The sequence below is a fragment of the Maylandia zebra genome, linkage group LG7 (genome assembly GCF_041146795.1).
Source record: "Maylandia zebra isolate NMK-2024a linkage group LG7, Mzebra_GT3a, whole genome shotgun sequence".
NCBI lineage: Eukaryota > Metazoa > Chordata > Actinopteri > Cichliformes > Cichlidae > Maylandia > Maylandia zebra.
This window is the reverse complement of record NC_135173.1, coordinates 6128384-6156232: the sequence shown is the minus strand read 5'-3', so window position 1 is coordinate 6156232 and position 27849 is coordinate 6128384. Positions and strand designations below refer to the sequence as shown.

Sequence of the window (27849 nt, the reverse complement as noted above, 5' to 3'; positions counted from 1 at the left end):
GATTCACATGAATCTCAGAGCAATAACATTTCTTTCTTATGTATAGAAATAGAAAAGAAAATTGGTAAAAGAAGAAACACCAGTGTAAATGAATACAAATAGATAACAAAGGATTATGTTTCCTTTGTTTGTGGCCAGCAGAATCTCACTTTAACCCCCAGCGGGAGCGCGTGTTTTTGTTTTATTACTAATCTTTTAATATCCCTGAAAGCTACAGAAGAAGACTTTTATGAATGTGATATGCTGCACAAAATGAGATTTGGGTGTTTAGGGACTCTGCTGGCCAGGTAAACAAAGGTTTCCCAGACTATAGACACATAGATCGGGCACTATCCCAGCTTCCTCCCGCATCCAGAGGATTACATTTCATCCTGGAGATGGGTGCTCCAAAGCTTTGTGGTTATTGCGCCTTGCCCTCCGTGCTGCTACACATAATCGCCACAGCTTGAAAGAGCTCATAAATCAGGCTACCGCAATAAATTGTAGAGGGAAAAATGTGCACCCCTGGCATTTGAAGCAGCACATTGCCAGCCTATGAGCGAGCCAATTCTACCCACCGCATTCAACACGGAAACAAAACACATAGAAGGTTTGGTGGCTTTCTTTGACATTTCTAGCATGCCCACTCACTTCCTCCTCCCTGTGTGTTTGTATGTGTGGGTTGCTCCATCCTTCTGTTGTTTCCAAGTGTTCATAAAATGTATCATGCTACTTCCTCACTGGCATGCGTCTCTGTTATTTACCAAAGCATCATAACAATGTCTTAGTTGTAATTCTTAGATTTTCTTTTCTCTGTCTTTAGTAAATACTGTTACAATGAGAGCAGCTCTGATTAGAAGCCAGATTTCCAAATGCCAGCTTTACTTAAATGCTTATTATTGGAAGGGAAAAATGCATCCAGTAGGTAATTTTTTTTTTTAAAGTCTCGAATAGGGAAACACAAGTCTGAAACATTGTATTTTATAATAATATAACTCAGTAATGCAAACTGTAAATATAGCAACCATGGTTCTCTTGCAGCAATGTGTGTGTGTGTGTATTTCCTGGTTGGAATCCGACTTCTACAGTAACTTTGCAGGGTCTTTTCTGATGTCTTTGCTTGTATCTACCTGTTATCTTGCTTTTCTTCTTCTGCCAGGGAAGATCAATGAGTTTGAGGTAAAAAGCTAGGGCTTGGTGCTTAACTGAGGTTGCCAGGCATTGATGTTCTGCAAGCTCTTCACTCAGTCTCAGGGCTGTCCTGAGAGATAAGGCCCATGGCCTGCTTAGGCTGATCAATGGCAGAATCCATACAAACCCTCTCCCACACGATTTACTTTCTTTGTCATTAACTGATTTTTTTTCTCTCCTCTTATCAGTACTCTTTGGTCAAGATCTTACCCATTATGTGTCATAATTGTGGAAATGGGAGTATTAGCAATGCAGAACAAAATGGGCTACCTTTAATGATTCTTTATCCGTAAGCAACTGTTTGAACATTATATAATATTGAATGGCTGTGTGTCTTTGAATGTTAGAACACGCAGGTATAAAGTTAGGTCTTGACATTTTTGGACAATGACAATTTTTAACTGCAGTAGATATGAAAAGGAACAAATGCAAATGAAATACAGACTGTCAGCTTTTAAATTATCATGATCATACATAAGCTGTTATTTTTTAATACTTTGAAGAAATCTTTTAGAGGCAATGACTATCAAGCCAAGGAACCATGGATGTCACCAAAATGAGTTTTTCTCCATTGTGATGTTTTGCTGAACCTTTTCCTGCATCCGTCTTTGGTTATTGTTTGATCATGGGTTAATTTCCCCTTAGTTTTACCTGTTTACCAAGTGAAATGTCTTGTAGATCAGGTTGAAATCAGATGACTGACTTGGGCAACTGAAAATATTCCGTTACTATTGGATCTCTATTTGCACTGTCCAGTCGGTTATGCTTAATTAGGATGCATCTGTTTAAAATGGATAGCCCTAAACACTTTGGGATAACTTTGGAATATAACCAGTAAGAACTAGTGACCCGTTGCCATTGGAAACCACTAACTTTGCTGTTTTTTTTACAGATGATTATGTTTCTGATAATAAGCCATAACATCCACATTTTTTGTGTCGTTCTGTTACAGGCTAATCTGATCACCTGGCAGATGAAAAGCTATGTTTTGACGTGTGTGTGTTTATTTGGCAAAGTCTAATTTGGCCTTTCTTTCGGTGAGACTGATCATTGGTTTGTACCTTGTGCTGAGCCTTTTTGTTTCCCTTATTAAGTCCTGAATATTGTGATGGGAATTTTCTTTAGCATATGACCGATGCTGTGATCATTACTGTTGATTTCAAATAAAATCTAGACCTTATGCTGTTGAGTTCACCATTGTGTTGTTTTTCACAGAATGTGCCAAACTGTTGATTTGGCCAGTTCTAGAGTTATGTTACATTAAACTGCTTTAAAGTGGATAGTTCAAATACATTTCAAGCCTCTGAAAGTAGAGGACTATGGTTTAAGAAGTGTTTTTGTTCAACACTTCGAAGCAAAGATAAAGCGTATGCACTGATTTTATTCCTCTTCCTGTGTCCTGATTGTTTCATTTTAAATCTATCATGGTGTTCTAGAAAGGAAAAATTGTGTAAGTGTCACAAAAACACATGGACCTAAGTGTAATACAAGCACTGTCTCCTAGTGAAGGTCTCTCCTTTACCTTGTTCATCACAGCCAAGGCAAATGCTGTCATAAAACATGATGTCTGAAAGATTTCTGCACCGTCTCTGCATCATGCACACACTAATTCATTGTTCTGTTTTTCACCACTTCCCCCAACCCTTATATCTTTAGCTAAGGTCAAGTCAAAGTGTTCTCCTACATTCTTCGCCTGCGCTAACGGTGTCCACTGCATCATTGGACGCTTCCGCTGCAACGGCTTCAGTGATTGTCCTGATGGGAGTGACGAGGAAAACTGCAGTAAGTCTCACATGACACCCAGATACATGGATCTGTGGCCAGATGATGCCATGTCTTGTTTATATCAAAGCAGATCTAAGCAACATATGGAATATATATGTTGTATGTCTTATGTTCCTCTGGTGGAGCTTCATCAAATCTGAGAAAATAACCCTGACGTCACCATCAGAGTTATGTTTAATGGGCTTGGAGTCTATAAATTTCGAACAGGTTAAAGGAAAAAAAATGCAGGCTCCATTGCTTGGAGAGATTAATACACACTAAAAACTAAAGTATAAATATCTCTCTGCTAAACAGCCCTTTTAAAATTATAGCAGTTTTAATGTGGGGTTTTTTTTTCTTCAGCAAAATTATAGGGTGCAACTAACATCAGTCTGAACTAGAGATGGACCGATCCGATATTACGTATCGGTCCGATACTGACCTAAATTACTGGATCGGATATCGGAGAAAAATAAAAAATGTAATCCGATCCATTAAATATCACGAAAGCACCTCACAAAACTTGCAACGCGCCGTAACTCACCTCAGAAAGTTAGCATGTCGGAGCAGTATGCATCACGTGATAGAGCGGCTGTGGCATGCGGGACCTGTGGTGGTCTGGATAGCATTTGGAGCTTTGCTAGCAACCTGGCATTTCATCTCCGACAAAGTTATCCCCGAGAGAAGTAAAGCAAGTGTGTAAGTCCATCTCTGAATGTTTGTAAAGCATTCCTGCGTTAAGCTTAACAAACGATATATGGAGCGACTGCCTCTCCTCCTGCTACTTCAATCATGAAACTGCTTAATGATCATCTGATCGGCTTTTCTGTCGCGAGTCCGTCTCTCTGGTTTGTTTTTGGCTCACTTTGCACCAGAAAGAGGAAACCAGTGGCTGAACAACAGCAGCACGTTTAAGCTTGATAAGCTGTTGTTAGAATTTATTTAATATTACTTCCTACTCCAGGATCTTTTTCTACGTAGCTGACAGCTGGTAACTGAGCAGGGGCGGATCTAGCAAAGTTTAGCCAGGGGGGCCGATAGGGCATTAACAGGGAAAAGGGGGCACAAAGACATACTTTGCTTTCTTATTCTCATTTAAAATGTCTAGCTTTTAATAAATAATTATCCGAATCTTACACCCAAATTTTTAATTTGATGTAAAATGAATAGAAGTCAATTACTGAATTTAGTGACTATTAAGTCTAATATATATACCCTAGTAAGCTATAGTACTTTTTCCTTTGGGAAGGTACCATCTGTGCAGTCTGCAATTTTGTTGAAGAAAGATGTTGAATCTATTTAATATTTCTTGAAAAATAATTGATTTCTGTGCATTTTTTTTCACACTGCATCAAATTAAGGTTGATTACATCGATTAAGCATCATGAGGTGGAGCGTGAGGGGTGGTTCCCTATTTTTTATTTATTTATTTTTGTTGTTGCTGGGAGTTGGAACCCTATTAGTTAGGTTGCTTAATATTTACGCTAAGTACTCTTTAAAATACCAGAATAGGGAGAATGGTGTAGGTTTAAGTTTATTAGATTAATCAGTATTGCTGAACTATGAAATTTTTTTTTTTTTGCATACAGGTATAACAGAATAGCTTTAGTGTAGTTGTTGTTTTAAACTTGAGTATGAACTTATACAAAATGCAGCAAGATATTTAAAAAAACAGTTTTGTTGATTAAAAAACACTATATCGGATTCATATCGGTATCGGCAGATATCCAAATTTATGATATCGGAATCGGTATCGGACATAAAAAAGTGGTATCGTGCCATCTCTAGTCTGAACTACAAATATGCTTCTGCAGTAAACTGTAAAATACTTTTGCTTAAGCTTAATCGATTTGCCACACCCCAAAAATTTCAGTTAGTTACAATAATAATATAAATGCATCTCTGTATGACAAATTAGAAGATTCAGAGCGACTGCCCTTCCAGTGTCTGTGTCTAATGCGTCTGGAGAGTCCATTCAGTTTAAATGTTGACAAACTTTTCCGTCTGTAATCTGTGTGATTATGGGATCTTTTCCATTAGATATACAGCACTGTGCAAAAGTTTTAGGCAGGTGAGAAAAATGCTGTAAACAAAGAATGCTTTCAAAAATGAAAGTGTTAATCTTTTATTTTCTTCAATCAATAAAATGCAGTGAATGAACAAAAGAGAAATCTAAATCAAATCAATATTTGGTGTGACCACCCTTTCCCTTCAAAACAGCATCAATTCTTCCAGGTACACTTGCACACAGTTTTTGAAGGAAGTCAGCTGGCAGACATCTTGGAGAACTAACCGCAGATCTTCTGTGGATGTAGGCTTCCTCACATCCTTCTGTCTCCATGTACTGCCAGACACACTCGATGATGTTGAGATCAGGGCTCCGTGGGGCCATACCATCACTACCAGTACTTCTTGTTCTTCTTTATGCTGAAGATGGTTCTTAATGACTTTGGCTGTATGTTTGGGGTCGTTGTCCAACTGCAGAATACATTTGAAGCCAATAAACAGTCATTTATATTTCTGAAAGCATTCTTTGTTTACAGCATTTTTTCAAACCTACCTAAAACCTTTGCACAGTACTGTATGCTGCCAACAACCTCTATCTATTCCTCTTTTGTGGGGAGGTCTGGTTGTAACAAGTGTCTGGTTAGAGCTTTCCTACCAGCTGATATCAGGACACCAAATAAATACTCAGTCAAAATATACATTTCTATTTAAATGAAAATCGGTGTTTCCCAACAAAAAGACATTGAACTGGAACGGTATGTTACTTTGATAACCACGATTAGCTTCATGATTTCCACAGAGCCTCCAACACTCGGACTTCTCTGTTGAAATATTAACTTTCTGCCTTGGAGTAATAAAAAAAAACTTATTAGGCATTTCCACCCAAATTCTCTCCATGTATAAGAATTTAGAGCAGCTAGACTATTCCTCTTTTGAGATTACAAAATGTCTTGCTTTGTTTTCTGTGGATTAAGTTGGGGTTTTTTGTATAAACTTGATATAATGCCCCTGTTCTTAAGGAAGTTACTCTTAACATTTCTTTAATCACTGAGTCATCATTATGCATGTGTTTTTTATAGTTTGGTCAAAGTAGTAGCGTAGCTGAAGATATCTGTAGAAATTTTGCTTGGAGGGCTTGTAAGTTTTTCAGGGTCGATTTATCTGTTAAAGAATACAGGGTTGTAATACTCTTTGCAATCCAGGTATTAAATCTGCAATCCATCTAGTTAGGTTTAACATCTGGATCATGTGCACACTATTTAAATACCTTCACTTTATCCTGTAGGTTATATTCTTCTCTGACTAAGTTCCACATCTTGATGTAGCTGTTTTTATAGACAGGTTTCCACCATGTGGCTTCAACAAACCACGCAGCATTTCAGAAGCTGTGCTTTTTGTCTGCTCTGTCCAACTTTTTACAAGCACTTGACAGGTTTTTAAAACCTTGACTGCTGTACCAGCCCACGGTTTATTCAGACTTTCAGTTATGTAACTTTGCAAGATCTCACTTCACTTTTTTCCCCCCTAAAGTTCCTGACAGTATGTGTCTCCTGCAGTCATAAAACAAGCTATAATCATCTTCTCACTTCAAAATAGGCTTTTCTGGCAAAAAAATGTTCTTGAGAAAGGGTGCTGGAGCTGGATGAGCTGCACAGGAACTGGTAGAAAGTTGCACTGCATTTCCAGGATTAATCCCACCTGTACAGGTGCCTTATTGAGTTTAAAGTGGTTTGCAGGAGATTCCTGATACGTCCTGTGGAAGTTGCACTTTATTCTCAGCAGAATAAACTCCCACAAATTTATGTTGTCAAAAGTTTGATTCTTTCTGATCATTTTTAACACATTTCTGGGTTTTTGAAGTCTGTCATATTCGCACAACCTATGTGCCTTAAAGCTGTCTTTGGTGTGTCTCTACTATGGTAAAGCAGGGTTATGAAATACCAAGCTGACTTTACTGTCTGGAGTGATCTGCTCTGTGAAACTTCCATCAAAGCTGTGAACCCATGTATTTTTAGTGGAGAAGAGTGGCGATCCATTTTTGTGAGTCTTCTGAAGTATGCTGTGGCACATGGTGGGCACAATCAGCTTCAGTGGACACAGCACTATCTGGCACAGCTATCCCTGCTAGACTTTTAGTTACATCACTACTTTGAGAGGGGAAAAGTTATTCTATAAAGAGTCCAAGTTCTGCAGAGTTGCTGTGTCTCAATAACTGAATTTTGCACATCTGTATATTATAGTGTTGACAATATCATTTTTATGCATTGCTCATAACTCCATGGTTATGCATCATTTTATCGTTACTGTTTTACATCTTTTTAACAATGTAAATATTGTTGTCCATCTTTTACCCTAGTGTTGTTGTAGTAGGTGTACAAGGTGTACAAGATTTGTTTGTTTTTTTAGAGTATAATTGGCTTTCACATGACCCCTTTGCCGCTTTCCCAGTGGGGAAGGTTATTCGAGCCAATCACTCACCATTGTCAGAGGCAGTGTTTCTAGCCTGCAGGGCCCCATGCTCACAAATCTAATCTAGCCATTTAAATGGAGCTTTGCTCTATGCTCCCAGCACATACTGCGTCACAACTGTGTAATTGTCTGGATCTTCTCACAAGATAATTATGCCTCATTTTGCAGAGGCCTGAACAAAGACAAAAACCAGAACGTACTGAAAAAGGAATGGTAGTTCTCTGCAGGACTTTGAATGTTTTAAAAAGGTTTTGTCCTCTCTTTTAAATGACTGATTTTTGATTTTTATCAAACTCCAGACAAACTTGCCGATAGTTCTTAAATGTTTCATATCTTCTGCTAAAATGCCACCATATAATATTTACCTGACTTTAAACAAATTGTCAGATACAGCAGATCAATCTGAGCTGAAAACTTTTCCCTGTAAAGGTGTTTGAGCTAACAGCTGACCCTTTACCTCTGCTCTGATTCGACCACAGCGGAGAACCCCTTGGTGTGCTCGGAGGCTCGCTTTAAGTGTCGAAATGGCCGTTGTGTGGACCGCAGCTTCTTGTGTAATGGACAGGACAACTGTCAGGACAACAGTGACGAGGAGATTTGCTTGACTACAGCAGGTAATGTTTTTTTTTATTATTTAATTTAATTTTTTACTAAATGGAACATCTACTGAGGCATTGAGAATCTAACATACACACAGGATTATCTGGTTATGCAGCTTCAACACACACCTTTCCTGGTAAAATACAATAAAGCATGATTTGTTTCTGTAATCACATGAAAATGAAACAGCTTCAGCAAAGAATTGTGAAATTAGAAACATGTAAGAATATCAGTTATAGATTCCATACAGATGTATGATGTATACACAGTGTTACATATAATATTTACGCACGTTCTAAGCTCATCTATAATATATATGTATATGTTTCATGTTCATTATGGATGCATTTTTGGAGCGTAATGTGCAAACGTGTGAACTGCATCTAAGATATGCAAGCACCAGGTTTATTTAATTATCTTATGAACTGCACATGAATCAAATAATAGGAATGTCAAAAATCAAATGATAGCAGCAAACAAATACCAATCAATTTTACCCATACCATAATTACCCAGACTAATTGTGTGCTATTTATAATAACCTTTTAGAGTGATGAAAGATAAAAACCCTGTGCCCTGTTGCAGATTTGTTATATGGAAAGTGGAGCTGCACAAGAATTTAAACGTAATCTTGCGTCAGATAATTATTGCAAAGTGGAAAAACAGTATTTAGGCTTTCTGCTTAATTAAAAAATAATCCTATTTAAGCAGCTTAATAGTTCACAAAGTTGTATATTCAGAATATATCGAAGTATCTAAAGTAAATGTACCTCATTATGTGCAGTAACACTTGTTGGATAATAATTACTGATTTATTGATGTGTTTATCTCTTTAATGTTGAAGCTGTTGAAGATTTAATAACCTTATTGCATGGGAGCTTGAACTATAATATTGCAATTAATCTGCAAAATAATAAGTAACTACAACTTTAAAATAAGTATTGTGGACTACAAAGTATATTATTCGCATCAACATTATAATGGAGTGAAAGCAGAAAGCAGCATAGCATGAAAGTACTTTAATAAAGTACATGAAGTACATTAAAGGAATCGTGTAATCTTTTGGTGTTGTGGCTTTTAAAGAGTAAATGTAGTCCAACGGCTTTGATTCGGGGTGTGCACTGGAGGAGTTAATCGTATACCGAGGGGGTTGATGCCACCCCATTTCCCCCTTTTGGAAACACCCCTGCATCCATGCACATATCAATTTCAATACAGTGTTTCATTGAATACATTCCTTCACATGGATGCACACATGATTACAACTGTGCATGTGTTTCTTTCCTGCAGTTGTTCAGCTCAGTAAAAGCCATGACTTTTTTGGAGAAAACCTTAATATCATTAACACAAGAATGAGACACACTTTATTTCAGCCTTTCTCTCTCGGTCTTACTCCACCAATACTAATCTCATTAAAGCTGGTCCTTCATGAAAAAAAGCAATTATTAATCTTAATAATTTTTTCTGTATGCAAGACTAATTCCAAGCACATTTCTGCCTTATCAGAAATATTGGCAGTAAACTTTGCAGCAGATTTCCAAACACGTGGAAGCTTGTAGATTCGCTGTTAAACTGGATAGCAGAGCTGCAGTGTTTAGTCACTCAATATGTCATAAAACTTGATGTTTTGGAGACATCACTTAAGAGATATTCTGCAGTCTGTGCTTTATAACAAAACCACTGACGGATTAAGCTTTATGCCAAAGAAGACATAAGCTGCTGTGATTTTATTCCCACAACACTGGAAAAAAAAACCTCACTGTGCCTTTATTTAACAGAGAGACACACACCACAGCATCATTAGTGTAATGTTTGATGTGTCGACTTGTAGTGTAATTCAGGTAGTAGCAGGATGATCCCTGATAGTGAGAATGATGCCTTCTGGTACAGAATGCCTTATTCACTGTCAGGTAGCACTTATATCTGGCATTCTTATTTTCCTGGCACGACAGCCAGCTACTGTCAACACCTCACTTGTTCTTCCACTGGCAAGCCTATGATTTCTGCCAGCAGTCTAATCCTGATGCACGTATAACCACCGGAAACCCAGTGTGGACCTGCTGTCAGGTGTTCTTTCATGTTTTAGAAAAAATAAAATAAAAAATCAGTATATAACTGTCCTGCCAGGATGCTGTTGTCATATTGATTTATACTTTGAGAACAAAAGTCTGTCAAAAGTAACACAAACAAAAACAAGTAAAGTGGAAAGTTAAAACTATCAGCATCTATAGCCCACTACACACTACTGTTATTACCAGGACTGAGTCAGGCAGAAACTTGATTGAAACTCAAACGCAAAACATGTCTACTAAACAGGGAGGAGCACTGCAGCAGTCGCACAGCAGCCGTCAAAAAGTTTTGTCCAGCTTTTCCTCAACTGCCACTGCTGACAAAGTACAAGCAGTAGCTGCTGAAGCTAATTATTCTGCCCAATTTTCCTTCAAAAACTATTATTTTCAAGTCAAAATTAATAAGCTGGAGTTGGTCAACTTTTTTCCCACTTTTGTGAAGCTGAATTAATGAATGCATTACTATTATTTCTTCTTGCTTGTGTTATGAAAGAGACAGAGCGAAAAGGCAGTCTATCTGTAATTACAAGCCCGTCCTCCACAACTCAATGCAAAGGCACAGAATGCTGAATAGCACTGTATTGTGGTGCAGAAATATTGATCGATATCTGTGTCCACTGCACTCCATTTCCTTGTTGACAAGTGAACAATACCAACTCCACTACTTGCTGGAAGAATCCTGCTGGCTGTAGTTTTGGCTTCTGAAGCATTAGACCTCAGAAAGCATTACTTCACACTGTATGGAGAGTTGCAATGATCAAACAGAAAACCTAATGGTAGATGATTTTTTTGTTTGTTTGTTTCCAAATGCATTAGAAAGCATTAATCTTTTACAGCTCTGTTACATTATGTCATAAAATGTTCAACTGCATCAATATGGGCTCAGTGAAGATCTATCAAGTGACACATGACTGGGAATTTTGATGGTCCTGAGTGCAATTATTTGGCTCCATTAACTACAGAGAGAAAGTGTTCTGCCTAGAAGCAATTCTATTATAACTGCTGCAATGGTTGACGGAGTGGTTTCTCAGAATGCATCTACGTCTAAACTGTCTGCAGGTGATGGAGTGCCAAGTTTTACCCTTTCCTTATCGCAGGAAACTCCGCCCAAAAAGCTTACATTTTCAGCTATCTAGTTTGCGAGTTTTTGGATTTCACAGAAATGTGTCTGCGCACCAACTTCTAACCTAAGTCTGTTTGGGTATGTTGTTGTATTCCCTCAAGACTTCGTGTCAGCACAGGTTTTATGGTAATATTTGTGTGCATGGAGAGCAAGTAACCTAAATGTTCTCTTGCTCATATTTGCTCCTTGAGGCTTGTGTACTGTAGCCTTACGTAAAGTGTAAGTGCTAAAAAGTTGTGAGCTCTTCTTCTTTTGACCCCAGAAAAGGATCAAGGAAGATCAGTTCCATTTTTCGCACACTACTTCTGAAGGAGTGAAAGTATCGCTGTGGTTTGACTCTTGGGATCTCTTTTCCATTTGCACACAGACATTCACAATCAATTCATCACTTTAGAGGACATTTTGTTGTATTAATGTATTAATTTCGTGCCGATTTCCTCGACCCTAAATCATAATCTTCTGCTTGTCTAACCTTAGCTTAACAAAATCCTAACCTTGTGTCTGATAGTCAATCTATTTATTTAAATGTCATAAGGACTTGCTTTCAGTTTCTATAAGGAAGCCCCGACCCCATAATGTGACTATGTCAACACATTTAGGTCCCCACAACAAGAGGACTGCTTGGCCCACACATTCACTTTTACCTTACATTCGACTCTGACTTTGCCTCTCTTTATAATAAGCAAAGACCTGGAGGTGACTGATAAGGCATGCAATATCAGCTCTCAGCCGCTCGACCATACCATCTCCCTCCTCGCTCCATCCTCTTCCTCGCTTCCACTGTTCAACCACTCTTTCTCCTTATTCATAATTACTCGCTTCAGTGTCTCTACACTTGGTTCTTCTATGTGAATGAGTGTAGTGAGAGATCACCTCCCAAGTCTGTCAGTGGATAGCTCGTGATGGCATTTACCTGCTAGGATTTGGTTATCCTGCCCTGGAGGGGTCAGGCAATGAAATCTACAAAGGCAGCATCATCCTCTCGGCTTTGTTATGCCTCCAGTGTTTTTAGTTCTCATCCGAGTGATTTTAAACGATGTAGCGCAGTTAGGCACTAACAGAGCAGAGCACAGAGCTGCTTTTACTGTTTAATGTTTTATTGGATAGGTAATTGATTTTTCAAATAGCAGAAAGGTGCCAAAGTGGCAGACAATACACAATTCCTATAAATGCATTTGTGCAATCATCGCACAGTGAGATAGGAGGAGTGGGATGGGTCCACTGTAATGGATATCGGAGATAAAGAAATTGAAAGGGGCACCACATAAACATAATATAGTGAACCAGAAATGGAGTCGCAGGAAGCAATGAATAGCAATGGGCAGGAAGATGGAGGTAAGCAAAGAGAGACAGGCGATTTGGCAGAGAAAGGAAGGGATTTGGATAAAAGTGAGTGAGGGGTAGCGATAAGCTCGAGAGGATGAGAGCAGCATCTATCACATCGGGCCCTGAGGCCGACCGGTACAACTCTGGAAACAGAAATGACTTGAAAGCTGGTTTTCCACAGCCGAGCTTCGCTTTGCTCTCCCCAGTCCTCCCTTCTTCTTACAGCAGAGGATAGAGTGCAGTCAATGTTTGTGCATGTTTGCATCTGAAACAAACTTTTATTGAAACACTGCTGCAGGGCATACAGGACATACAGGTCCAGATGTTGGGGGAGCCCTTACTGAGAACAAGAGAGCCTCTCTGCATATCCAAAAGAGCATGTGCATGAGTGGATAAGCACACACACAGAGCTACAGTGTGTCAGAAGCTGGTTGTTCTGCATATTTGATGTGAAAAATAATGCTGTCAGGACACATAAAACTTTCTGAAGGTCGCAGCACTTGACAAGTTAAAGGACTCAGAACAAAAGTGATGAGCACAGCTCCATTCACTGCAGCTGACCTGTTTTAAAAACTGGAGATCCCCCTTAGAGGTTTTTAAGAAAAGCAGTTGAAACACTCACATCAGCGTCGTTACACGTTAATTAACACAAGTAGACAGAGTATCAGATGGCGTGGAGACTGTCGAAAAGTGTGATAATGATTAAAACTCACACCTCCCCCATCTCAAAGACAATTCATCTTGTCCTTTTTTAATTAAGTTTAGAAGCGAGAAACAGGGAGGGGAAATGATGTAAAGGTAGGAACAGAAGGGCCAGGGGATGATTGATTTGAGGGTTTCACAAACCTCTCAGCTGGCTTTGTGCATTTCTGAAGATAAGGCATGCTTTGTAGAGTCACAGCCATCAAAGAATTGTGTTTTTTTTTCCTGTTGTGTTTTCATACACAAAAAACTGTGTGAAGCATGCAGTAGCAAAGCTCTAAAACCCTGCATTAAGTTTAGCATAAGCTTTCAAATTTGCATGAGTAAGATTTATGCCCTCTCTGCTGCCTCTCCCCTAGACTACATTTGTTTTAATATCAGGGTAATAATTGGGCAAATAATAAATCTTTAAACTCTTGAAGACTGCACAAACACTTTGAAAGCCTCACAACAGTAATTGAGTTCCTTCTTTGAACAAAAGGGGTGACATCGGGTCTGAATACCGAAACTCTTTAAATATGTTGGCATTCAGATTGCGTCATAGAATACATTGACATTGTTTGCAAGATAGAGCCAGTTACATGTGCATTGCATTTGTAGCTATTTATAGTATTTTTGACACAAGTGTGTCTTGCATCATTGTTAAAATTAGGGAATTACACCCAAGGGTAGACCTTTGTTTGTGTGTCGTATAGTATACTTATTTGGCTATGTTCAGACCCCAGTAGAAACGAGCAATAAATAAGCCAACTGAATATGTCTCATTAAAAACACTGTGCAGCTTGTGCAGGGACCTGAAAACTGCACTGTCCTAATATACATGTTTTTCATCATTATGGTCTTTACTAATGTCTCCTTAGGAGGAATCATTGGCTGCAGGTCCCCAGAGAGCTGTCAGTCAGAGTGAGACACTGAGCACCGAGCTGACGTGTAACATTAATCTGCTACATGAGTACACTGTCAAAACATTGGCAGCTAGCATCACCCCTGACCCTGACTGGTTTGATGAAAATTAGCCCACCCATTAAACACGATCCAAGATCTGGAAAAATTAAACTGAATCACAGCTTTTTTTTTAGATAACTCGACTGTGTTTAATTAAATCTGCCAGTTTCTTTTGTACATTTCGATAAGCTTCTCAGTGAGAATCACTTGTTTTCAGTGCTTGTCAGAGGAATTTGGTGTATTCCAAAAACGCCTGTCCAACTAAAACCCTAATATGCTAAAAAGCTTCATTTTGGCCACCACAGGCACATGTCCACAAACCCTTTTCAATCCACACCGGCAGTACAATAAGCAGTTTTAACCTTCTAGCTGGTATAGTGAGCACGCTCTCTGAGAAGTCAAATCCCTCATTTTAAACTCCAGGGATGCTCCCCTCCCACAGAGAGTAATCTGCAGCTTTCTATTTGTTATATCCTCCTAAGGCTGTGTAAGAACTTCTAGATAGATCCACTAGCACTGCATCTGCTATTTTGCATAAGCACTGTGTATTCAACAACCTGTCTTCACAGCCTTGTCATTTACTGGGCCAATAAACACCAGCAATTCAAATAGGGCTGTATATACAGTGACTGTGTTCTGACACTTAGCAGTAACTCCAGCCTCCCCAATAACAGTGCCTGTAAATTAGACATTAATATATAGTGTCAGCCTGATATATAAAGAACAAAGAATGGCAGAGTGATTAAAAGTCCCTGAGCCTCTATTCACTATTGATATCCTTTTAGTCTGCTAATAGCTTCTCAAACAGCTACATCCTCCCCCCACTGACTGCTGCTTGACTTTGGCCCCAAATAATATAGGCGCTGTAGATTAAAATCAAAAGTTAGTCCATGGGCATTTTTTGTGGTAGAGACGTATATGACGCTGAGATGTTGGTCTGTTCATGCCCTTCATCAGCAGAGCTCAGAGAGCCGGCGGAGATAGAAAGGTGTGGGAGGGAGCATGAAATAGTGTAGGGGAATATAATGGCAGTAGACTGAGGTGTGGGAGTGGAATGTAATAGTGCCAGTTCATCAGAGCCAACGCACACTTGACAGGCACAAATAGGAGAGGTTGCACATGTCACCGCCCATGGTTTTCAGCTTTGGAAAAGTTTCAGGTTTTTGCTTTTGGTTGCTTAAAGTGATCACAAAGCAATACTAAGAGACTCTCAGCTCTTGGTCTGCAAGAAAGGAAGGCCAAGCAGTTGGCAAGATGCAGTTAGTTTGATCCTGCCACCAACAGCTAAGGCAATGTTGCTTCCTGTTTCCTTGTTTTTTAAGTCTGTCTGGATGTTGTAATAGTAGGATTTTTGTTTTGTGGAACTGAATAAAATAGTTTGTGTTTATATGCAGTCGTGTACATTCTTTTTAAAGTATGTGCTTTTATTTTATTTTAAACTGAAAGTATGTGCTTTTGTTTCATCGTTTTGGCATCCATTCCCACCCTCTCCCTCTCACCAAGGCTAACTGTCAGTTCCAGGCTTCTGTTGCTTAAGGGCCTCGTTGCCATTGCACAGGGGGGTCACTCCCGGGACCAGAGTCTGTATGAATCATCCCTGTCCTTGAATCAGGATCAGTCAAGCGTCGCTGTTCAGGCTGCTGTAAATTAGCAACCTTTCCCTCCTAAACCAATCCTTATTCTGTCACCATGGTGATGCCGGTCAAGTGATGACCTGCAACCACTGAGTAGTGGAGGAATTTCACTCTGAACAAAAGCTCTACTGTTGGTGTTTGGTGGAGCTGTACTTTTTCATCTAATTTTGCAATACAATGAACCAAAAGTGTAAAAAAAAAAAAAAAAAAAAACAGAGTTTGACATTAGTGAATCTGCGAATATTCAAGAAACTAAGACAGGGCAGCCAACGAGGATCTGTGTGTTTTAGGACATTTTATTTTATATTAAATTAAAATGGTATCAGACAGTATATATAAACATTAATACATATTCATGTGCTGTTTTTTTTCTTGGAATTAATGTGATCCAGTGAAGGGCATTTCCAAGGACTTATTGGTAACATACCAAATCATTTGCACAGATTAGCAGAGAAAGAGCATAATAGGATGCAGCCAAACAGGAAAAGAGGTAGAGTGTCAGTAATGGGAATAAACTGCCTGATATAGAGGAAGTAGATGTCAGGAAAGTAGACTATGTGTATGACACGTATAGAACTACAGTAGCCTTTGTAACATCACCCATTAGTTTGGAAACTTCTATTTTGAATGCTTGTTCTTTTGATTGCTGTTGGTTGTTTTCCAGAGAAGTGTACTCTACTGATTAACATTTAATGTGAGGGCTAATGGCATTCCTGTCCCTCTGTTGAGCAGTGCAGAAGCTGGCATTGGGATTGATGGATAAATCTTGGTGTGATTTATGAGGATGACTTTCTAGTTCAGATGTCTTACACAGGAGATGAATTTTATTTTCTTTCTTTTTGCATGAGAGTTGATTTTGACAAAGTAGTAGGTAGAGATCAAAATGACCTTAGTCTGTAATTGGAGTCCTAATACACGAAGTTTGTTCTTGTCTGTGCATGTGTTGTCTGACTGCATGGGATGCGCCACTTTACTTTTATATTGGATGTGGTTTGCATGAAAGTAAAGGAGAAAATCCAACCCATCTATGCCTTCTTCTGATTTGAATTTGGATTTTTTTATATATTTGAACATTTGAATTAATGGTTGCTAATTATATATCAGATGAATTATTTTACCAATAGATTTTAAGTGTATGTGAGGATGCTACTCTTCTATAAAAGTGTCCTGGCTTGATGAGTCAAAAGAAAGTCCAGGGTTTTTGCTAAGGGCACAAGTGTTAAGTCCCTCGTAGAGCCGGATCGATGGCTGATGTACAATGGCCAAAAGACTTGGAATAGTGGTGAATGACCGAATACTGAAAAAATACTTAAGTGAAACCATAAAATGTAAAATACCCAAAAGGGACAAAAAACAAGCTAATTTGCGTGCTGATTTATGCTTCAACGAGCATCACATTTACATTACAGTAAGTTAAACCTGGCCTCAACTGCCAGATTTCCCTGCTTCAGCGACACTTGGCTTGAAATACGTGCCCCTTTCCTGTATGGCCCCTCACACTCAAAGACTGGCTGACAGCACAATGAAAAGTATGTGGTGCTTCAATGAGGCCCGCTCTTTTCCTCTCCATCTCTGCATATGAATCATTTAAGTAATTTACAGTACCTTTCACAGTACACTAGCTTTTTTTTCCTAGAAAATATACCTGCCTAGTCTGCAAACTTTTTTTTTTTTTTGGGCAATATGGCATCAAAGAAAAAGTCCAAGAGGTGTTGAAGCTGAACTAATGCTAAATGGTGAATGCTCATTTGTCATTTTGCTCAAGTCCTCAATAGCTGTAAAGTGGTGGCAGATAATTTCACTACTTTTTTGGGAAACTTTAAACATTATTAATGAAGTCCCTAATAAGTTCACTGTGCAGCAGAAAGAACTTAAAAGTAAAATATAATCACTTCTTGTTTTTGATTTCGCTTAGAAATGTTCCCTGCACTTTATTTCTCTGTTCATCCTTTTGTGGCCGAGTAAAAACGCTGTTCTAACATTTCAGAACTGCATTCATTTGAATTGAAAATGGAGAAAAGGATAAGACTTTAGCGAAGAGGCGGACTGAATAGGATTTCAGTCATTTGGATATAACTTTGATGAATTTTGGAAAAAAAATGTCAAGATTGTTGTGTGTCTAGAGCTCAATTTAATTTCCCCGGCACAACCATATTTCTCTAGGCATGTCTAATGCACTCATCCATAAGTAGCAGAGCCTCTGAGTAACATTACAGGTTTAGTCTGTGGGAGTGAATCATTGGGGGATCCTCACAGATCTATAGGGCTGAAAAAGCCTTGGTAAAGTTAAATAAAGTATGAACTGAACTATAAATCGGAGCAGACAAACCTCCAGCAGCTGTCAATTTTCCAGTCATTATTTAGGTTCTGAACACTCTGATGCCTTACCATGATTCTCTGATGTGCATTTATTTATTGTTTAGTGAGACAGCCACGGATCGAGTATTAATTACTAAGTGGCAGCATTATCCGGTTTGCAGCTATCACAAGTACACAGACAGGGCATTATTGAGTGACGAATTGGGGCCAGCTAGCTCTCACTGTAATTAATGGGCTGGGTTATTTCCTGTAAATGCATTTGCTGCCAGCACTGTAAAAGCGCATTGTCTCATGATATGGTTGTACTTAAGGCGCTGCTGAAATGACACAGGGCCTCAACAGTTACAAAGGTGTGATAGGCTGCAGATGTGTGTTTGGGTGGTGATGTAAGTGCTCGAATGCGTGTTTGGCTTGAATGCATTTGTTGGGGAAATGCGAAATGAAAGGGCGAGGGCTTAAGTGGAACGAGGGAAAAGAAGAGTGCCCTGGAGAGAAAGAAAAGAGGGATTGCATGTCAGTGTGAGAAATAGAAATGTGAGAGGATGGTGAGGGGAGGCGAGGGGGTAGAATATGGCATGGAGGGGGGGGAAGCAAAACGTGTGAAGACGATGAAGCGGAAGAGAGAAGGAAAGCATAGGGAAGGAGAGAGTGATACAGGGTTGGAGGGGAGCTGATGGAGATGAGGGATTTGGGAGAGTGGCAAAGCCATTGGGGGGGAAAAAAAAAAGATAAAACCCTCTGGATTCATTGTATGAAGAGACAAGGAATCATGCAGAAGGACAGAGAAGCAGAGGGAAGTGGAAACCGTAAATGGGGAAAGGGCCCGTGGGTGCTAGTAGAAAGAGAAAAAACATCAGGGAGTGTTAAGAAAGGAACTGACTGGAAAAGATTAGAAAGAAAGTAGGAAACAAGATATCTGCAGAAAGGGGAACCAGCAGACAGAAACCTGAGAGACAGGTACAGGAAGTAAAGGTAAAAGCAGAACAGAGAGAGGCACGGGGGAAAGGGAAACGACTAAGTCAGGTGAGCGGATTGAAGACGAGCATGAGTGGTGAGGAGGGAATGAAACAAAGCGGGGTAGAAAAAAAGACTCAGGAAAGGATTGAAACGGTAAAGAGAATGGCGTTTCAATGTTGACAGGAGAGTTAGAGAAGGAGAGAAATGGAGAAAATAGCATTTTCAAATGGGTCATATTTGAATCAGAGCGCTTGGATTAGTCCCTGTATGCAAAATTGGTCTCATTTATGGTAATTACTGAGATTCTGAACCTTTTTCTTTTTGTTATTGTTATCTAGCCACTTTTTCTGACTCATCCTGCTCATGTGACATTAGTCTCCCATCCACTTTTTTTCAAGTCTATAGCATTTGGCTCCCATCTCCGCTCTTTTCACATCACATGTTTTTACAGTTTCACTTCCTCCTGCCCAGTGTCTTGACTCCACTCATCACAGGCTTTCTCCCCTCCTCTATTCTCTGCTCTCCCCTCCCCTGGCAGTCTGTGGTCACTTTGTTCACATGCACAAGGCTTAAATTGAATGCTCGAGATCATAATCCTTCTTGGTTCCTGCTGTGTTTTTTATGTTTTTATCATCCTAACACCCAACTTCGTATTTTTTTCTGTCTTCCACCCTCTCTCACACACATTTTTTTCTCTTGGTGTTGTTCTCATTGTTTTATGTTGCCATAAGGCCACCCAAAGGGCAGAGCCATAAACATCCTATGCTGGAGTTTAAGAGAGCCTGGATACAGGGACAGAAAAGGAGCAACACATATAGTGAATTATAGTGACAGATTGTTTTGTTGTCTTGCACTTTTGGTTATTCTTCTAAGCAGCTATTCTTGATAGAAGCAATGTGTAAAAAAAGTGAGCATAAGTGTGCCTGCTGGATATATACATGCAAATCTGTGTGTATTCTGAGTGAGTACATTAAAGGTATTTATGGCTTATTACAATAATGGAAATGGGTCAGAAGAGGAGAGCCATGGGGTCAGAGTAGCCATCTGGACACAAGCTGCAGTCTGATCAACCTCAGCCTTGTCAACTGGATAGATGTATTTACTTTCCTGAAATGTTTTATAGGTGATATTTTAAGTGTTGTCAGTGTAAAAGAACTGACAATTATAATCAGTTATAAAACAGAACAGTACAATACAGAGAGAGTTTCTTTTGACTGTTTTGTGGGTGGTGTAGGTGTGGTGAATCTAAATTAAACATATGTGTGAATGTGAGTGCGGATGGTTGTCTGCCTCACTGTGTTTGCCCTGCGACAGACTGGCGATCTCTCCAGGGTGTACCCCACCTTTTTGGTACTTGGGATAGGCTCCAGCCTCCCTGTGACCCTGATAAGGATAAGAGGATGGCTGGATGAATGCATGTTTTGCTTTTTTAACATTACTGCCGACTGATATTTCAGTGTGACAGACTTTAGTAGCTATTTATCCTGTTTATCCGCATTTATAATGACCAGTGAATGAAATTTTTAAAAGGTAAAGAAAAAGTGGGAGAAACACCCTTCAGCCATGTTATGATTGTGGAGATTCACTCAACGTCACTGGCAGCACATGTTTGGAACTCAACAAACAAGCATGTAAACGAGTAACTGATGACTTATTGTAACAAGTTAGTCCCTATACTTTTAACTTGTACGTGGGGAAGTGAGTGTACGAGGAGTGTATGTAACTCTCTGTACATGGGTAAGTACTGTATGTGTTTGTGAATGCTGTGATCCACTAGGAATATAGGGATTTGAAGTAAGTAGGCACTTCAGTTGTTTGTAGATTGAGGTTATAGTGTTGCAGTATTGCTTTTTACAACACTATCATGCTGGATAAGTACTGAACATAACACAACCTACAAGTAGCTGCTTATGCCTGGGATTACCAGAATATTTACCAGAGTTGGACTTTTGCCCCCTATGAGAAATTTGCACATCACTTCTATCATGATGTGTTTGTTCCAAAAGAAGCCTCACTTAAATCTTTTAATTACAAAGAACTATTTATTCTTCTCCAAACCATGAGATTGTTTCATTGCGAAAAATATCTGCCTTTAAAAGGTTTATATGAGATGAAAAACCACACACTTGGTCTGGTGCAAATGTTGAACTCTTACTGCCTCTAACGAGGATCTCAAAGGAGCTGTAGTGTGTGGTTATTTACTTTTTTAATTATGAAACTCTTTCTATACACCTTTGCTTTCTATGCACTGTGCTGCAGGCAATTTCCTAGTATACTATCCACAATAGATGTCAATGTTTAGACCAACTGAGTGCATTCCTGAGGGATGGCTTTCGAGTGATGTTTTATAGTTGCTAGCCTAGTTTCTCAAAGCAGTTTCTTCCATCTCTGTCAGTCTACTGGGAAACGTTTTAGCAGTGTTAGCATAGAAATATCTCAGGCCTATGATATTCTTTGATTTCTATTGTTTCTAAGGTTTTTTTTTTCCCCTCATAAGTCTCTTGAAACAAACCTCTTCTAACTAGCAGGAGTTCATTTCCATGCAGAAGCAAATATATTGTTAATTTACCTTTTGGCAAGCGCTGTTATGTTTTGTTTTTAAATTCACATTACCGGTACACACAGTCGTTTTTAATGATAGAAATTCTGCACCTGCCTATATACCAGCTTTAATTTCATTTGTGTGTTCTGTTTTATCTTTTTTTATCTCTAAAAACTTTAATGCAATGCAAGTAATACAAAATCCACATGCAAAATGGAAATTAAACTAATTATTGTTGGAAAAGGCTGAATGAAATTAGTGAGACGGCTTGAGGGAGATGTTGAACGTGAAAAACAGTACAGTACAAAATATTCAGGAAAACACATTTGCTTTGTGAAGTGGCATTAATATTCCAAAGTATCAAACTGATTGATGCCTGCCAGTACACATTTGAAGTTATTTTTAGTGGACAGACAGACAAGTGCATCAGCACTACATAGCTTTAGCATGCAGTAAGGAATTGGGACACAGCTGTAGTCATGTTTGTATCTGCACAATTGTGCCTCAGCACACAAGCAATCCACAGCATGCTTCATGATCACCCTGCCTAACCATATCATATGACTCCCTCAGGCTATGGATGATGCAAACCTTAAAACTGCATTATTAATTTGATCCGCATAACATAGACTCTGTTGCACAGTGCGCGACAGCTTGATGTGTGGTCTGCCTCAGCTGCGGTTATGTGGGAGAGAGATGTCATTTATATGTTGTAGAATAAGTGCGTGCATGCCTGAGCCCAGTGCTGATAGATGGGATCATGGGCAAACATGTGTTATTTCAGAATAATTAATTGCAGGGTAAAACCAGTGGATGTGTGAGTGCACAAATGGGGATCAATAACGTTGGAAATGATGCTCCTGTGTGTGTGTTAACATATTTGCCTGGCGGTTGTTGATGTAGGTTAATGTGGATGTCTAACTCACTTGAGGCTCTTGCTGAGAATAAGGTGTATAAAAGATTAGCAGGCCTAAAGACCTGAAGTCGAATTGTATGATATGGACTGGGAAACGTGTAAGGGATATCTTCATAGCCATGTTTAAGGGAGAGAATCAAATGAAATACACATGGGTGTTTTCATGAGCAAGCAAAAGAAAGAATCTTGTCAAAGCAGATGGACAAAAACATGGGAAAGAATTAGCAAAAGATGTTAAATAAAATCTCCTTTTCACTTACAAATGTTAAACTGAGTTCTCCTGCTTCAGTTTAGTCAATAAGCCACAGGGCTTTTGTGCATGCTTACATATACTGTATAATGGACTGCATAATTCATTTTATAAGAATTGATTTTAATGAGCTGTGAGGTGGATTATTGTTTTCTTATTTTCTGTTTTCTTTTTTAAATGAAGCCATAGTGTCGTAATTAGTCAGCATAGGAGGTTACACAGAACACCGTTCAGCGTGTCTTCACAACTGATCGACCACTGCTTTCAGTCTTCTTTGTTCTTAAAGAAGATGTCAGTCAGCTATTTCCAACTGTGCTTTTTGCTTGATATTCAAAAACATGCAAATCGGTGTGCAGGGAAAGAAAAGAGGAGCGAGGGAGAGCGAGGCAAGAAAAACTAAGATGCAATAATAGATAGGGACTGTGCAAAAACCACACAGAGATGGTGACATACTTAGCGCATATTCTAGTGAGACAAATCAAATTTCTGTTGGGAATTTTTTTCCTCCTGCATTTTCATCAGCACAGCTCCTCATTATTTGTTCAGACCGCATACAGTGCATGACTTGCTTTTTTCACATATTGCTTCAGCTTGCTTTGCCATACATAAAGGGTCAAGCACTTATCTCAGAAAGCACACAGGGACCGGTCTTCCCTTAAGCAGTATCCCTCAATCACTCCACGCTTCTTCGACTCTAACCATCACATTTAGAGTGCATGTGCACGAGCTGCATAACTGACCATAATGCTTCATTTCTTATCACTGAAACAGAGGCCAGTGATTCCACTCTAGAGAAAGATATGAATAGGAGCCATAGACCTTCACTTGTGGGCTATGTTGTTCTGTTGTTAGACTTTGATAAAACACGCAGGGGCTCCTTACGCTTCCGTTAGCCTGACCAGACCTATTGTTAAAGGAGAGGGGATTAAATGGTAGAATGGGCATCATGGAGTTTTGTTCTGTTTCTTAAGCAGCAGAAGAATAGGACAGAAGTGTACACAAGGGAGGGCTGGCAGTGTATCAGGGTGATGATGATTTGTGTATGTGTGCATGTGTGTGCCTGAAAAAGACCATGTTATCGTGTCTATATATCTGTCATGTCTATATATCTGTCGTGTGTGTGTGTGTGTGTTATGAATGCAGGTTTTATCCCATTTTATCTGAACCCAGCTCATAAACTTCCCTGCACACTTATCTTCACTCTGAGCCCCGACTTATTGTAGCACAGCCCGGCAGAATAAATTGGGACCGTTGTGTGTATCTTTAACAATTTTGAGCAGGCTCACCCCATGCTGGAATTTGACATTGAATGGCCTGTAGTTTTTTTGCGTGCAAACAGAAACAAAGACACTTGGAACAAAGTAAAGTTTTTCATGTGGAATTTAGTTCAAAGGAAAAGTCTTGTTTCTTCACTGTTCTTTGTTGAAAGATTGCCAGATAACTTTAATCCTTTGTGCTTATTAATATGAGTGTTTGGGATAGTGAGCAGTTTTCTTGAGCGCACTGTTTGTTTCCCAGTTGCGAGTGCTGCAGAATTTAGAATTAGATAAAACTTGCTTTGTTTCAGCCTGTGTGAAGTATTCTATAGAACTAGGGGTGGGAACGATAAAGTAACTTCAGTATAGTATAATACCGTTGTGTTACATTGCCCACAATTATTATTAACCTTTATTTAACCAGGAAAAGTCCCATTGAGATTAAAAACCTCTTTTTCAAGGGACTCCTGAAACAGATAATAATGATGGCATTGCGATACAGCAATTTATTTGCAGCACCTGAATTATCTATATTGTCTGTGCAATTGAAGAAAACAAATGGCTATCAAAAACAAAAAGCTCGAATAATTATTTATTTAATAACTGCATTATGGTATCGGAGTACATGTGTTATCAGTGTTGAAGAAAATTGATGGATCGACAAAATATTACTATATTAATACTTTGTTCCATTTTTTTCTTGTTTAAATATAACACAGGCTCTTCATACATTACCTTTCATATGTAGAAAGGGGAATGTTATTTTCTCCCAGGTCACACATTGTCTCTGTGTTTGTTAAATGATGACGTACTAACGCTGCTTCTGTGTCCAACTTTCTATTGCTTTCGTTAAGGGTGTTATCTTGTTGACAAGAAGGAAACTTGCAAGGCTAATTTCCTGCTGACTTCTAAGTCTGTTCAATTGTTAAATATATTGGTTTATTTTAATAAAAACATTTATTTTAAATCCTTATAACATACCTACAGTCCACTGGCTTGCGGTTTGTCAGACACCACATATTTAAAACTTGAACACTTTGAGGCTAGCTAAGGTACTTGAAACTTAGGGCCAGGTATTTTTCCATAGAGTCATCGAAACAATCTACCAGCATATGTTCTCTTGACAAATGTTTGGTTTTCAGTGTCTGTTCGCTCAGATATGATTGCATTTGTCTCTGCTCATCGGGAACCCTCACAAGTTAGCATTCATCTTGCTCTGCTAATGTGTTTATATTATGCTAACTATAGCTCTGTAGGTAGCCACCTCATGTTATGACAGCTAGCCCAACTTCAACCCTACAACCTGCTGTTTAGTTTTCTGCCTTCATTTATGTCCAGAGTGATAGCAGAGCTGTCATTTTAATTTTTTAAGAATCCCTCAGTCAAAACATGTTATTTCATCTTTAGAAGACAGCTAGTGAGCTAGCTTCCTGCTGACTTCTAAGACTGTTAAACCCTAAATCATGTTTTTCGTGGATGCCATGATTTTAAACTTTATTGTAACACCTGGGGAAAAAAGCAGCCACAGTGATTATTTTTATTGAAGATGAAACAATTTGAGCAGTTTCTAAATGACAGTGTTTGTTTGAGTTTGGAAACCGAAGAGTTTGGACCCAAAAATGGCTAACGACATCGGGTAGATTCTTCACAGAATCTATACAGATGTGCACAGAGCCCCTCTGTGTGTCATTATTTCACCATAGATACTATAAGCTGCACAGGAGCAACCATTTAACCTGCTTTGATCTTAGGTGTAGACCTGCCAGTTACCAGGGCACTTTGGGAGTAGCTCAGGAGGTGAACCTGTGAGTGGCAGCCTCTGAATGATTAATGACTTCACTGCCACTTATATGATCAATAAAATTGACATCTACACTAGACACATGCTCACTCAACTTAAAACAAGTAGCAATAACCATTCCCTTGTTTGATTACAGCAGTGTGTGGATGTGGGGACAGCTCCCCTTGGAGAGTCGAATAAGCAGTCTTAACTGCAGGCTTTTACAAAAGGATATTGTGACAGTTCTGACAGCTATTGTATATACCTTAACAGCAGGTTTATATTGTTAAATGTTTTTCCCACCACTAGTTACTGTGGATCATTTTTGTAAGGATGACAGCTTTTCATGTTGTTGTCCTAGCTAAGCAAGAGTGTTCAAGAGTGTTGTGATATTAGAAACACATAACACTCATATTGCCTTCTTACATCGTTGGCTTTTGTTCCCTAAAAATGATAATGGATATGATTATGAGAAATGATTATAATCTAGGGGACATCACATAAATGCTAGTGCATGATTCCTGTTCAGCTGGGGACACGCCTCTTCTTACCACACTTCTTTCTTGTTTCCTTGTTTGACACAGTCCTAATGGGGGTTTAATTGCACCAGACATTTATATGAAGAAACCTAACACCTAGATGCTTCTCCAGTTCCACATGTCTCCAAAAATGCCTCCCAAAAGCAGAGCACACAATGACCATGAAGCAAAACGTGGTAATGTTCATGGTGATGGATTAGCTGTGTCAGCCAGTGCGAGTTTTTCCACAAATGAATTCTCAAACAGAATGAGCAAGAAAGAAAAAATAATTTCCTCTGATTAGAAAAAAATCTTACTTCTTTTTAAAATGAATGACTTTAAAAATCATCAGTCACCAATGTATTACATTTAAATAGATTTATTTTTTCAGATGCTTCTGAGAAAGGATGCACATTTAATCGCGTCTGTGTATTTATTAAGCTGAGAAACTCTTTCAGACTATGCTGTTGATGGAACATGGAGATCCGAATGCTTTGAAGAGCCATGAAATAAGTCTGACTGACAGTGAAACTTAAATTAATGGTGAAGAGAACAAAAGATTTGAGAGATACTGACACAAGAATGGAGAAACAACATCATAGATAAGAGTGTGTACAGTGAGAACAGAGAACATGTGGGATGTACTGAGCAGTCCTCGCTTCTGTGCTAACCAGTTATTAGAAGACTTGTCCCGTTACAGAAAAAAATATATTGTTGCTGCTGCCAGACTGTCAGTAATTGGACTTTGGTTGAAATTGTTTTTTTCCTGTGCTGTGTGGCTCTAAAACTGTCACTTTTTAATCCAAATAGCCACACGATAGCATCATTTGCAGATCAACTCAGCCTAATCCTCCCTGGCATCAGACACTGCCTTTTATTGTTTTTTGGGCACTTTTGTGAGATGACCTTGTAAAAAAAAAAAAAAAAAAATTAATAATAAAAATATATATATATATATATATATATACATACATACATACATACATACACATACACACCGTAATTGTCGGGCTATAAGCCGCTACTTTTTGCACAAGCTTTGAACCCTGCGGCTTTTAGTCAGGTGCGGCTTTTCTATGGATTTTCCATGATTTTTGTCATATCGTAAGACGATTTGTTCTGTTTGTTCCGCTGTTGTACGGCACTACGTTGCCTGGCGGAAGGATCGGGGTTCAAGAGTGGTATGTTAGTCACATGTCCGTCCACCAGGCAACGTAGTGCCGTACTAAGTAGCGCGAAAAACAAACTTCAAAGTAGCGCTACGCATTCAGCGGGAGGCGTGGATGACGAGCGGCGATAAACTTGCGAAAAGCAAGTTATGCTCAACTCCACCGGTGGATTCTGACAGCGTGGAAAAGTGCGAAAACATCCACGATCACCAACGGATTTTGAAGGGCTGGACTGTTGCATGATGGAGAGGAGGACACCGCCACGGCCCTTCTGAGGGTGTTCGACTCCGACACTGACAACGAGGATTTCTTTGGTTTTGAAAGTGACAACGA

General features: G+C 39.1%; 1 protein-coding gene across 5 annotated transcripts in view; it reads left to right on the top strand.

The window, feature by feature from the left end:
• ldlrad3 (low density lipoprotein receptor class A domain containing 3) overlaps positions 1-27849 on the top strand; it is a 91056-nt gene that overhangs the window by 47141 nt on the left and 16066 nt on the right. For all 5 annotated transcript variants that reach the window (XM_004563399.6, XM_076885620.1, XM_024803369.2 and 2 more), the window contains 2 exons: positions 2827-2952; positions 7890-8024. In XM_004563399.6, the coding sequence (XP_004563456.3) occupies positions 2827-2952; positions 7890-8024 (261 nt within the window). The remainder of the gene's footprint in view (positions 1-2826; positions 2953-7889; positions 8025-27849) is intronic.